Source organism: Terrapene carolina, unplaced genomic scaffold, assembly GCF_002925995.2.
Source record: "Terrapene carolina triunguis isolate 2854851 unplaced genomic scaffold, T_m_triunguis-2.0 Scaffold782, whole genome shotgun sequence".
NCBI classification, from domain to species: Eukaryota; Metazoa; Chordata; order Testudines; family Emydidae; genus Terrapene; species Terrapene triunguis.
The window spans coordinates 1,041,598-1,055,983 of record NW_020665133.1 but is presented as its reverse complement, the minus strand read 5'-3'; the positions used below and the strand labels follow the sequence as shown (position 1 = coordinate 1,055,983).

General features: G+C 47.7%; 1 protein-coding gene across 8 annotated transcripts in view; it reads left to right on the top strand.

The window, feature by feature from the left end:
- Nucleotides 1–14,386, top strand: part of MTMR3 (myotubularin related protein 3) — a 216,075-nt gene that overhangs the window by 88,011 nt on the left and 113,678 nt on the right. For all 8 annotated transcript variants that reach the window (XM_026660440.2, XM_029913661.1, XM_026660441.2 and 5 more), the window contains exon 2: nucleotides 12,208–12,288. In XM_026660440.2, coding sequence (XP_026516225.1) covers nucleotides 12,286–12,288 — 3 coding nt within the window. In that variant the 5' untranslated portion in view covers nucleotides 12,208–12,285. The remainder of the gene's footprint in view (nucleotides 1–12,207; nucleotides 12,289–14,386) is intronic.

Genomic DNA, 14,386 nt, shown 5'->3' with positions numbered 1-14,386 from the left:
GAAGAAGTGGGCTGTAGCCCACGAAAGCTTATGCTCTAATAAATTTGTTAGTCTCTAAGGTGCCACAAGTACTCCTGTTCTTTTTGCAAACCAGGGATGACGCCGGGTTCGGCAGGGCCGTTCTCCGTCCTGGGAACTTGTGAACTCCTACCCACCTCCAACAGATACAGCTTGGAATCACCTTCGAGTGATTGCTCATGTGTATTCCACAGAAGAGGAAAAAACAGTTACCTTTTCCGTAACTCTGTGTACATCAAGTTGTGTTACTCATGTCTATTCCACATAACACCCTTCTTCCCCTCTGTCGGAGTTGTCTGGCAAGAAGGAACTGAGGGTGAGGGGAGCGCACAGCTCCCCTTATACAGTGCCAGGCAGACACCACTCCAGGGGTTGCGGGGGCGCTCCCCCCCCATGGGTACTGCTAGGGGAAAAACTTCCAGCACTGGTGCACGTGGCGAGCACGCACACCTACTGTGGAATACACATGAGCAACACATCTCGAAGAACACCAGTTATGGAAAAGGTAACTTTTTTTTTTTTCACAACTCAGAGATAGATGTAGGTTTCATTTTTAGAAGGTATACACTATACATTTTTAAACAGTGATTTATTTTTAAAACTTTTCAGATTAGTTTTACAGCTATATCAGAAAATGAATGATTGTTTGGTTATTTCAAAGGTAATTGAAGCAGATATGTCATTGGGAGGTGAACTAGCTCCAATTCAACAGGCTAATCATTAATATTTGGAGGATTTTCTTGCCATGTTGTATTAGGAAGAGAACATCACCAGACAGACATTTAAATTTGTTAAATATTCTGGATTTTTTTCTTCAACAGCAAATATGTAATATTTTAAGAAAACAAGCATATGTCCCTCACTTCTCACATTTATCTCCAGACTTCTTCTTGTCCAGATGTATTCCGCCCCCAACAATCTTCTATTCATTGAACTTTTTTAAACTTTGCACTTTTAGAGAGAGGTAAGGGATTGACTCTATGTGCACAAATTTGCAGAGGAACAATAGAGTGTTATTTCTCACCTCTCTCTATATTTATTTATTTAAAAATGATTTTTGCTGTTAACAAGCATGTTACCTCTGGAGACATAAATCCACAGTTTGAGAACTGCAAAACTAAGCATCTCTGATGGTATCTTCTAGACTGAGCAGTGAGTCCCATTGGTAGATAGAAAGATTAACCTAAATAATCTATACAGAAGCCTCTGGAACCCTATTAGATTGTGTCCCTAATCCATGAACTATTGGAACTCATTTACAAAACCTTTCTTAAACATTACATGAACATATTGTCTCATACTATAGAATTAGAATTTATAATCCTTATTCCATGATGAGATATCTTTGAGCCATAATGTAGTTTAATAAAACTATCTTTAGATAGGTTTTTTCCCTCAAAAAGCATTTTATCAAAAAAATCAGATTTAAATTTAAAAAAATCTGTTTTATTTATTTATTTTTTAAAAAATCATTGATTTTTATCCACCCTGGCCAGCAATCTGGTTCAATTTTGGTTTAGGTGGAGCCCATCCTTCCTGTATAGGAGGGGTGGCCAACGTGTGGCTCCAGAGTCACATGCGACTCTTCAGAAGTTAATATGCGGCTCCTTGTATAGGCACAGATTCTGGGGCTGGAGCTACAGGCGCCAACTTTCCAATGTGCCAAGGGGTACTCACTGCTCAAGCCCTGGCTCTGCCACAGGCCCTGCCCCCATTCCACCCCTTCCCGCCCCTGAGCCTGCCGTGCCCTTGCTGCCCCCCCGCAGCCTCCTGCATGCCTCGAAACAGATGATCAGGAGGTGTGGGGTGGAAGGGGGCGGCGCTGATTGGCGGGGCTGCTGGTGGGTGGGAGGAACTGGGAGCGGGGGGAGCTAATGTGTGGGCTGCTAATGTATTACTGTGGCTCTTTGGCAATGTACATTGGTAAATTCTGGCTCCTTCTCAGGCTCAGGTTGGCCACCCCTGCTGTATAGGCTCCCCCTTTCCCAAAAGTTTCCCCAGTTCCTAATAAATCTAAATCCCTCCTCTCTACACCATCGTCTCATCCACGCATTGAGACCCTGCAGTTCTGTCTGTCTAACTGGCCCTGCGCGTGGAACTGGAAGCATTTCAGAGAATGCCACCATAGAGGTCCTTGACTTCAATCTCTTACCTAGCAGCCAAAATTTGGCCTCCAGACCCGCTCTCCTATCCTTCCCCATGTCATTGGCACCTACGTGAACCACGACCACTGGCTCCTCCCCAGCACTACACATAAGTCTATCTAGATGTCTCAAGAGATCCGCAATTTTTGCACCAGGCAGACAAATCACCATGCGGTTCTCCTGGTCATCGCAAATCTATGTTTCTAATGATTGAATTGCCCATTACTAATACCTCTCTCTTCCTAATAGCTGGAGTTCCCTCCCCCAGAGAGGTATCCTCAATGCAAGAGGATACCACAACATCATCTGGAAGGAGGGTCCCAACTATGGGATCGTTTCCCTGCTCCAGTTGGATGTTCTCTTTCCCTGAGACTTTCATCCTCCTCAACAGCACAGAGGGTCTCAGACTGGGGGTGGGACTGTTCTACTGTGTCCCAGAAAGTCTCATCTATGTACCTCTCTGTCTCTCTTAGCTCCTCCAGTTCAGCCACTCTGGTCTCCAAAGCCCCTACACTGCCTCTGAGGGCCAGGATCTCCTTGCACTGAATGCACACACGCGCCACCTGCCGATAGGGCAGGTAGTCATACATGCTGCATTGGGTGCAATAAACTGGATAGCCTCCACTCTGTTGCTGGACTTCTGCCTGCATTCTCTTTTTACTCCTCAAGCTTGTTCCTTTGTTGTTGTTTTTATCAGGGGGTGTTTTTGTCTTTAAGTTTAAAGAAGTTTAAGGAATGTTAAGTATATCTAGCCCCCCTCGCACTCTCCCTGTAAACTCTCTCGCAAAACTCCCCTGTAAGCCGCTCATGTTCACTAGCTCCTCTGGTCACTTAAGAGCGGGCCTTTTAAAGCACTGGTCTTCCTGAGTAGCCTCACCCCTGGTTAAGGGTTGATGGGTGCTAAAGGGCTTAGGGATCAAATCCTCATCAAGAAGCTCTCAGCCTTGACTAGCAGACCGCTAGGCTCAGCACACACGGTCAGCACACATCCCCCAAACAGATCACACGGTATATTTCAGTCAAGCAGCAAGCACATCTTAAACACAAACACACACTACAGACAACAGACTTACCCCAAGGGTCACGTAATCGCTTCTCCTTCACCTGGAGAACTCCCTCACAAAAGTCCCCTGGTAGCTGCTCCTGTTCGCTAGCTCAAGTCATGATCTGCCCCCAAACTCCAAAAGACCGGTTCCTTTGTCGTCTTAGCTGAAAGAGCAAGACAGAGAGATGGACATAAATAGACTGTGGTAGTTTTGCCTCTCACTTTTATAGTCCTGTACCCCTTTGAAGTGGGTTCTTCTGAGGATTACCCCTCAAAGCACAGTTTATTCAAACAGTAAAGAAGGCTAGGTGGAATCCGGGGTGAAGGTGCCCCCATGTTCTTTCTTCTCCCCTGTGTATGTTGAAATGCAGATTTGCTCTTGCAGTCTCAGAGACCCTGTTTACTACTTTTATGTAAATTGAAATAAACATTCCTTTGTATAAGATAGACCTACTTAACCAATCCTGCCTAATCAGAGCTGCATGGGTTTGTACATGTACTACCAGCTTCATACAGGGAGGATTCATAACTTAACATATAATGATGCTACATACATTTCACCATGAAATTATTGATCAGTAAGTTGTTAGTTTTTCGATGATACCACACAAGGCATATTTTGTACAAAGATTAGTATAAAAGTGTGTATGGTGTGAATACAGAGTTCATTCAGTCACATACAGTAACTCCTCACTTAACATCGGCCCGGTTAACGTTGTTTCGTTGTTACATTGCTGGTCAATTAGAGAACATGCTCGTTTAAAGTTACGCAATGCTCCCTTATAACGTTGTTTGGCAGCTGCCTGCTTTGTCCACTGCTTGCAGAAAGAGCAGCCCATTGGAGCTAGCTGGTGGGGACTTGGAACCAGGGTGGGCCGGCAGCCCCCCTATCAGCTCCCCTAAGTTCCCTGTGTGGCAGCTGCCCAGCAGGCTATGAATTGCCGGGCAGTTCAACTTTCCCTCCCCCCTCTGCCGTGTGCTGCTCCTGCCCTCTGCCCTGGAGCTGCTCTTGGGAGCCTCCTACTTGCTGTGTGTGTGTGGGGGGGGGGGAAAGGGGTGCTAATGCTCCTTTACCCCACCTCCATAGAGCCGGGGGGGTGGGGGGGCGAATGGGAACGCTACACTGCTTCGGCAGTTTTCCCACCAAACAATCCCCTCCGCCCCTCTTCTAGCACCCGCGTCTGGGTACTGGATTATGCCAAAGACGTTGGGATTCAAAGTCTATACTTCCTGCTCTCGCTCGTTTTCCATCAGTGACGAGCACCAATGCTGTTTGAACTGTTTGGGGAAAGCCCACACAGGGTCTAGGTGCAGTATCTGCCTCTCCTTCCTTGTGCATGGGTCCGGAATTGGATCCTGGCCAGGGAACCCCCCTGCACATCGACCTGAACAATCTAAGAGAACTCCCCCTACCATGGAGCTTTGGTCCAGCTCCTTTTGTACCAGTGGTATGTACCCCACGCTGGGGCCTAGCCATGAAAGCATGCGCATAAGCATGGCAGTAAGTCTCCAAATCCAAGAAGGATGCTGCACCCTCTATAAGCTCTGACCACAGAGGAGTGACACATTCCATGACAAGAAGTATCCTCCAGTCCCGGACCTGTGTATCCCTCCTGCTTCTGCTCTGCCTGCATCCTGTGAATCGTCGGTCCTGAGAAAGATCCCATTACCAGTCCCTGTTACACAGCTATAACGACTAACTATGACTAATAAGTAACGAACTATTTACAACTATTTAACAGTGAAGACTGAAGTGGACACTGCCAAAAGTGCTTGCAATGTAAGAGCGACAGTTGTTCCAGCTAGCCGTCACTGGTGGTAAGAAGGAACTGAGGAGGTGCAGGGTTGGCAGGGCCCTATATTGGGCGCCAGGAAGGCGCGACTCCAGGGGGCGCCCAGGCCAACCCTACAGACGCTGCTAAGGGAAAAATCTTCCAGCTGGTATGCACATACTGTTTGCCCTGAAAAGAGTGAGGTCTCTGTGTGTTCTGGTGCACTAATCTGCTTGGAGGGCCCCACCTTCTGCATTAGGTCTACCACCTGCTGGCCGTACCCCTTTAATGCATGCTGTTCCAATGGCTCCATTGGTACCGCTATTTGTGCAGGACTCCAGTTCCTCTGAGTCTGAGGATTTGGATGTTCGACATGGTCTGCAGCTTCCATTCCAGAATATGACTACCAGAGGGTTGTGGCAGCACCGTGGCAGTTCCCTGCTTTACTGCAGCCAAGGAGCCACTGCTATCTGGCTCCTTGCAAGCAGATGGGCTCCAAGCTGCACAGCCTAAAGGACTCCAGATCTATGTTGAAGTCCTTAGGGCTTTATACACTGGCATCACAAGGAAACGTTATAAGCCTCAACCGGCCTCTTGATTCCTCTCGTCACCTGCCCGGCAGCACTCTCACAGGAAGAGGAGTAGGGGCTTTAGGAGAATACCTCCTCCCCAGTCTTCGTCCATATCTATGCCTGCACCCCCAGACGCTCTGGTGGGTCCAAAATGGGACGCCCGGGGCTGACATACGAGGACAGAACTTGGATCCAACGTCCCCAGTATTTGTGGATTGTTTATCCCATTTCTATCAGGGGTGGGCCCATATTACAACAGACGGTTGGATGCTAAGCAAGATAGCAGTGTGATTATCCTTCAATTCAGTTCCCCCCTGCCCTGTCCCTCTTCAGTCCCCATTCTCATGATCAACTTCTAGCCCAAGAGGTGCTCCTAAGGTTGGGAGCTCTGGAAGAGATTCCACCAGTGTTAAGGAGCCGAGGGGTTATACTCACGATATTTCCTAATCCCAAAAACCAACGGTGGTCTCAGACTGATTCTGGATCTGAGAAATCTCAAAAGATACACTAAGAAGCTAAAGTTCCGCATTATCTCCTTGGCTTCCATCATGCCCTGCCTGGGTCCAGGGGACTGGTACACTGCCTTTGATTTGAAGGATGCTTACTTCCATATCTCGATTATTCAGGGACACAGAAGGTTCCTTAGGTTCATTGTGAACCATGTGCACTACCAATATGCAGTTCTCCCATTCGGCCTGTCAGCAGCCCCTCGAGGGTTCATAAAGTGCATGGTGGTCATCGCAGCCTTCCTGATGAGACAGGCGATTCAGGACTACCTTTACCTCGACAACTGGCAGCTCAGAGGTTGGACCAAGGTCCAAGTGGAGTCTGATATAAAGTTAATCCAGTCAACATTCCAGGACTTAGGTCTGCTGATAAACGTGCAAAAGTCTACCCTCTCCCTGGTTCAAACGATAGAGTTTATCGGGGCGATCCTCGACTCTGTCCAAGCCAGAGCCTTCCTCCTAGAAGTGTGGTTCCAAGCAATAGTGTTGCTTATAGAGAGCCTCAGAGATCACAACAGCGAGGAACTGCTTGAAGCTCCTGGGCCACATGGCCTCATGCATCTGTGTGGTGCAGCATGTGAGACTTCGACTACGATCTCTCCAGGTGTGGCTGGCGTCTGTGTACTCACCAAACCGACACTATTTAGACACAGTTATCACAGTTCTGCCATCGGTGATTTCCTCCCTCAGCTGGTGGCTAGACCCAGTGACGGCGCACATGGGAGTCCCGTTCTCAAGACCCCAACCATCAGTGTCTCTCGTTACAGACTCTTCAGCGATGGGCTGGTGTGCTCACTTGGGTTCCCTCAGAACTCATGGCTCTGGAAGAACTCTCGCTGCACATCAACATCAGGGATCTCAGGGCGGTTCACTTGGCTTGCCAGGCATTCCAGCCCCATGTGGCAGGTAAGAACGTGTCAGCTCTTACAGACAACATGATGACGATGTTTTATATCAACAGGGAGGGAGAAATGCGCTCCTATCACCTGTGCCAGGAAGCACTTTGCTTGTGGGACTTTAACATAGCCCACTCGATCCACCTCAAGGCTTCCAATCTGCTGGTTTTGCAAAGTGAGCTAGTGGATCACCTTAGCAGATCCTTCTCCAACCACCACAAGTGGTCCATTCGTCCAGATATCGTGAACACCATTTTCCAGAGGTGGGGGACTCCCCAGATAGATCAGTTTGCAACAAAAGCACAACAGGAAGTGTTTCCAGTTCAGCTCCCTCCTGGGTCACAGCCCCGGATCTCTTGCAGATGCCTTCCTCCTCCCTTGGATGGGTCATGTCTTCTACGTGTTTCCTCCCATTCCTCTCATACGCAAGATCTTGCTGAGGATCAGAAGGGACAAAGCGTGAGTCATTCTGGTAGCCCCTGCCTGGCCCCACCATCGGTTCGCCACATTCCTAGACCTCTCAGTGGAGATGCCAATCCTTCTACCTCTGTGTCCACACCTGATCTCTCAGGACCACCTCTGTCTGCATCACCTGAATCTCCAGTCCCTTCATCTGACAGCCTGGAAGCTCCATGGCTGAACCCCGCAGAGCTAGCATGCTTGGGGCAGGTCCGCGAGGTCCTACTAGAGACAGGATGAAAGGTCTTCCCATCTGAGCCCAGAGAATTTCATCATGGATCGCATCCTGCATCTGTACATGCTATGACCGGGAAAAGGTTCCTGCCCTAACAGCACATTCCACAAGGACCCAAGCATCTATGGCAGCATTTGTAGCACAAGTTCCTATCCAGGACATTTGTAAAGTGGCAATATGGTCATCAGTTCCCACTTTCGCATCTCATTACACCATCACCCAACAAGCTAGAGATGATGCTGGATTTGGCTGAGCGCTGTTGCAGTCAGCATGTCAATAAACTCTGAACCTTACCAATCAATGATACCATTCTTCAACCAGCACGACACGCCCTGTGGCATGCCCGGGCCACATTCGCCCCCACCCCGAAGGGGGCTGAGGAAAGGTACCAAGTCTCCATCAAAAGGTCCGATTTTTTATTTCACACCCTCCAGCTAACTCCCTGGTGATCCAAGCAGCCATACCCATGCTCCACCCTGACAGACAGGGAGGGCAAGAGACTGGACCTTATAGGTCGAAAGGTCTTCTCAGCTGGACTACAGTTCTGGATCTCTAACTAAATTGCCACTGATGGCCAAGTATGACTTTATAAACTATGGATGGCAGAGTTTGCAGATTAATTATCTCAGCAGGATCATTTATAACAGTGGCAACAGCGCCGCAAATGCGTGGAATGGCTGCAGATACCACAGGCTCAGATCCCTTCAGCAACCCTGCACCCAGTTCAAAACCACTCTTTGCTCAGTTTCCCCATAGACTCAAAATCCGTCTGTCCCCCACTCCAGCTCATCTTCCACAGTGTATCTCCCCCCCCCCCCCCCATCTCAGAACCCCTTCATACCTGTTGAGGGTCCTGGAGAAGCAGAATCTGATACCGTAGGAGGAGATCATATTTGCAGGCAACAGAGGACCCTATATTCTTGTCTTTGAGAAGCTAATCTGAGTTAGCCCCTCAGGTGCCTAGTCCCACCAGTCTGCGCCTGCTCTGTCAGTGCCTGTAGCCCATATGCGCTACCCTAGGACTCAAGTAAAGTTGAAGCAGCTAAAGCTACATCAAGAGTTCCACAGTGGTAGCAGATGGTACTGCACCCTGCAGTGCACAAAACAACACTATAGACACAACAGTTGCTTTTTAAAAAATCTGTTTTTGAACCAGTCAGTGTCTCTTTAAAAATATTAATTCAACTAGGGACAGAGCTCTTCTTGACCTGCTGCTCACAAATAGGGAAGAATTAGTAGGGGAAGCAAAAGTGGATGGGAACCTGGGAGGCAGTGACCATGAGATGATCGAGTTCAGGATCCTGACACAAGGAAGAAAGGAGAGCAGCAGAATGCGGACCCTGGACTTCAGAAAAGCAGACTTGGACTCCCTCATGGAACTGATGGGCAGGATCCCCTGGGAGAATAACATGGGGGGGAAAGGAATCCAGGAGAGCTGGCTGTGTTTTAAAGAATCCTTATTGAGGTTGCAGGAACAAACCATCCTGATGTGTAGAAAGAACAGTAAATATGGCAGGCGACCAGCTTGGCTTAACAGTGAAATCCTTATTGATCTTAAACACAAAAAAGAAGCTTACAAGAAGTGGAAGATTGGACAAATGACCAGGGAGGAGTATAAAAATATTTCTCAGGCATGCAGGAGTGAAATCAGGAAGGCCAAATCACACTTGGAGTTGCAGGTAGCAAGGGATGTTAAGAGTAACAAAATGGTTTCTACAAGTATGTTAGCAACAAGAAGGTGGTCAAGGAAAGTGTGGTCCCCTTACTGAATGGGGGAGGCAACCTAGTGACAGAGGATGTGGAAAAAACTAATGTACTCAATGCTTTTTTTGCCTCTTGTCTTGACGAACAACGTCAGCTCTCAGACTACTGCACTGGGCAGCACAGTATGGGGAGGAGGTGACCAGACCTCTGTGGAGAAAGAAGTGGTTCAGGACTATTTAGAAAAGCTGGACAAGCACAAGTCCATGGGGCCAGATGCACTGCATCCGAGGGTGCTAAAGCAGTTGGCGGATGTAATTGCAGAGTCATTGGCCATTATCTTTGAAAACTCATGGCGATCGGGGAAGGTCCCGGAGGACTGGAAAAAGGATAATGTATTGCCCATCTTTAAAAAAGGGAAGAAGCAGGATCCGAGGAACTACGGGCCAGTCAGCCTAACCTCAGTCCCTGGAAATATCATGGAGCAGGTCCTCAAGGAGTCAATTCTGAAGCACTTAGAGGAGAGGAAAGTGATCAGGAACAGTCAGCATGGATTCACCAAGGGCAAGTCATGCCTGATTAATCTAATTGCCTTCTATGATGAGATAACTGGCTCTGTGGATGAGGGGAAAGCAGTGGACGTGTTATTTCTTGACTTTAGAAAAGCTTTTGATACAGGCTCCCACAGTATTCTTGCCAGCAAGTTAAAGAAATATGGGCTGGATGAATGGACTATAAGGTGGATAGAAAGCTGGCTAGATCATCGGGCTCAACAGGTAGTGATCAACGGCTCCATGTCTAGTTGGCAGCCGGTATCAAGCGGAGTGCCCGAAGTGTCGGTCCTGGGGCCGGTTTTGTTCAATATCTTCATTAATGATCTGGAGGATGGCGTGGATTGCACTGTCAGCAAGTTTGCAGATGACACTAAACTGGGAGGAGTGGTAGATACGCTGGAGGATAGTGATAGGATACAGAGGGACCTAGACAAATTGGAGGATTGGGCCAAAATAAATCTGATGAGGTTCAACAAGGACAAGTGCAGAGTCCTGCACTTAGGATGGAAGAATCCCATGCACTGCTACAGAGTAGGGACCCAAGTGGCTAGGCAGCAGTTCTGCAGAAAAGGACCTAGGGGTTACAGTGGACAAGAAACTGGATATGAGTCAACAGTGTGTCCTTGTTGCCAAGAAGACTAATGGCATTTTGGCCTGTGTAAGTCGGAGCATTGCCAGCAGATCGAGGGGTGTGATCATTCCCCTCTATTTGGCGTTGGAGGCCTCGTCTGGAGTACTGTGTCCAGTTATGGGCCCCACACTACATGAAGGATGTTGGAAAAATTGGAAAGAGTCCTGCGGAGGGCAACAAAAATGATTAGGGGGCTGGAGCACATGACTTATGAGGAGAGGCTGAGGGAACTGGGATTATTTAGTCTGCAGAAGAGAAGAATGAGGGGAGATTATTAGATGAAAGAACAAGGAGTAATGGTCTCAAGTTGCAGTGGGGGAGGTTGGGATGATTTAGTTGGGGATTGGACTGCTTTGAGCAGCGGATTGGACTAGATGACCTCCTGAGGTCCCTTCCAACCCTGAGATTCTATGATTCTATGACTGGTCCAGGCTGAGGTTGATGGTGGGGTGGAAATTGTTGAAATCCTGGTGGAATTCCTCAAGGGCCTCCTTCCCTTGGGTCCAGATGATAGAGTAGGGGCGTTAGGGGACGAGAGCTGAGGAAGCATTGTTCTAAGTCAGCCATAAAAATGTTGGCATACTGTGGGGCCATGCGGGTACGCATAGCAGTGCTGCTGATTGTGTAGATTACATTGGCCTCATTAGTACTACAAAAGCGATTTCCACCCCTTGTTGTCAACTGTTGAGAATAGTCCACTTCCACCTTAATTGAATTGGCTCGTTAGCACTGACCCCCCACTTGGTACGGCAACTCCCATCTTTTCATATGCTGTGTATTTATACCTCCCTACTGTATTTTCCACTGCATGCATCTGATGAAGTGGGTTTTAGCCCACAAAAGCTTATGCACAAATTCATTTGTTAGTCTCTGAGGTACCACAAGGACTCCTCGTTGTTTTTACTGATATTAATGGGACTATTTAGGTGCAACAGAGATAGTAGGTCTGGGTTTTCCTTTGTCTCTGGGCATTTTTGCATACTGGAATGTGTTTTGCTTTTGAAATACATGCATCCACTGCTGTTTTGTGGTGTCCCGTCTCCCCCCCCGCCCCAATAAATATTCTGTACAATATACAGTGTGCAGTTAGTGATATTGCAATATCATTGTCTCTGTGGGCTGGTGAATTCAGTATGGCTTCCTTCATCAACCACAGTGCTGAAACTTCCAAATATAAATGTAAGGGCAGATGAGCTTCAACACTGTTGAACACTGAACATATTTTCAATGTAATTTACGTGTATCCTTTTTTGTGATGTGGGTAGGAAAATCCATAATATATTTGTATAAAAAAATAAGAAATAGATGGGAAGAGTCTGCATCTACAAATGACTCAGGAATGTTCTCAGGGCAGCCTGGAAAGCCATATGTTTAATTTAAATGAGACAAACAGATTAGTATAATTGTTACATTCAACTATTATTCTCCTGGCAGCCTGTTCACTGGTGATTATTGAGAATGCATTAAAGCAGTCAGGCATATTTCATAATGGTGTGTGCTTGTAAAGCAAGTTAGTTTGTATTGACTTCATCTGTTCATTGATGTATAATTGGGGTTTTCTTCTAACTAGAGTCTTGGTCTTTAAAATTAACTTGCATTTAAAATAATTTATTTGCCACCAGAAGATAAAATGAATTTGTCTTCACATTTACACTTTGCCATTTTGTTTTCCAGCTTTTACTATTACGGAAAGAAGAGCCTCAAAGTGTTGTGAGCAAAGACGAGGATTTCTCCTCCTAGCCTGGGCCTGTCATGGTAAGCACATGGGTTTTGTCAGGACTGACCAAAACAAAGCAGGCTGCAGCACAAGAAGGATGAGAGAGTTGGTACTGTGTGATAATACCTGACATACATGTCACTCCAGGCTTCTGGTTGAACTGAAAAGATAGTTTTCATTGCCTTTTTATTTATCTTTGAGCAATTTGTGTTTTAATTTTGTGATGATCGTCATCATTATTCCACGTGTACCATCTGCCAGCAGTCTGGCATATAAACCAAGGCAGTATTCTTCCATCCAAATTCAGATTAATTAGCCATGTACTGTTCATGGCATTTAAGTCAGATTTATTGCAAGGCTGTTTGAAATTAATTTGCTAGTGCAATTTTACTGTGTAGAGCAAGGCTGTTTAAATTGTGCAGGAAAGGTGCAGATTTGTGTAGTATAAGGACTGAGTTAATTTCTGTAAGGCGGTCGTGGTTCTCTCCCCGCCTATCAGGGAGGGAGACCAAGCCTCCTTGCTGCAATGCTCCTAGAGCGACTCCGTTCAGGGAGAATTAGCCAGCAGTTAATAGGCCCTAGCCTTCAGTCCAGGCTGGGTATCAGTTGGGTCTGGTGGCCCCGACACTCAGCCAGAGCGGGGCTGCACACATATAATGGGCCTGGCCCACAGTCGAGCCGGGTGGCAGCAAGTCTATAGCCCAGAGCCCGCACTCAGGGTGGGGCAGCAGTCAGGTAAGGGGGCTCTGGCCTGCTGTCAGGCAAAGCAGCACAACAGTCTCAGGGGAGATTAGCTCTCTGATGGGAGAGCCAGCTAAACCATCGGCGTCCTAGCTCAGGCGGGCATCAGACCAATACAGGTAGGGTGGCACGGGGTAGGGGGACTCAGGCCCACCCACTCCACCCAGCCCAGGGCCCCAACAGTAGCAGAGTGGTCCGTCAGTGGGGAAATCCAGACGCAACATAGAATCATAGAAGATTAGGGTTGAAAGAGACCTCAGGAGGTCATCTAGTCCAATTCCCTGCTCAAAGCAGGGCCAACCCCAAATAAATCGTCCCAGCCAGGGCTTTGTCAAGCCAGGCCTTAAAAACCTCTAAGGATGGAGATTCCACCCCCTCCCTGGGTAACCCATTCCAGTGCTTCACCACCCTCCTAGTGAAATAGTGTTTCCTAATATCCAACCTAGACCTCCCCCACTGCAACTGGAGACCATTGCTGCTTCTTCTGTCATTTGCCACCACTGAGAACAGCCTAGCTCCATCCTCTTTGGAACCCCCCTTCAGGTAGTTGAAGGCTGCTATCAAATCCCGACTCACTCTTCTCTTCTGCAGACTAAATAAGCCCAGTTCCCTCAGTCTCTCCTTGTAACTGATGTGCCCCAGCCCCCTAATAATTTCCGTTGCCCTCCGCTGGACTCTCTCCAATTTGTCCACATCCCTTCTGTAGTGGGAGGACCAATACTCCAGATGTGGCCTCACCAGTGCCGAATAGAGGGGAATAATCACTTCCCTCGATCTGGTGGCAATGCTCCTATTAATACAGCCCAATATGCCATTGGCATTCTTGGCAACAAGGGCACAATGCTGATTCATACCCAGCTTCTCGTCCACTGTAATCCCCAGGTCCTTTTCTGCAGAACTGCTGCTTAGCCAGTCGGTCCACAGCCTGTAGCGGTGCATTGGAGTCTTCCTTCCTAAATGTAGGACTCTGCACTTGTCCTTGTTGAACCTCATCAGATTTCTTTTGGCCCAATCCTCCAATTTGTCTAGGTCACTCTGGACCCTATCCCTACGCTCCAGCTTATCTATCTCTCCCCCTAGCTTAGTGTCATCTGCAAAATGGCTGAGGGTGCAATTAATCCCATCATCCAGATCATTGATAAAGATGTTGAACAAAACCGGCCCCAGGTCCGACCCTTGGGGCACTCCGCTTGATACCGGCTGCCAACTAGACATGGAGCCATTGATCACTACCCGTTGAGCCCGATGATCTAGCCAGCTTTCTATCCACCTTGTAGTCCATTCATTTAATCCATACTTTTTTAACTTGCTGGCAAGAATACTGTGGGAGACCATATGAAAAGCTTTGCTAAAGTCAAGATATATCACATCCACTGCTTTCCCCATATCCACAGA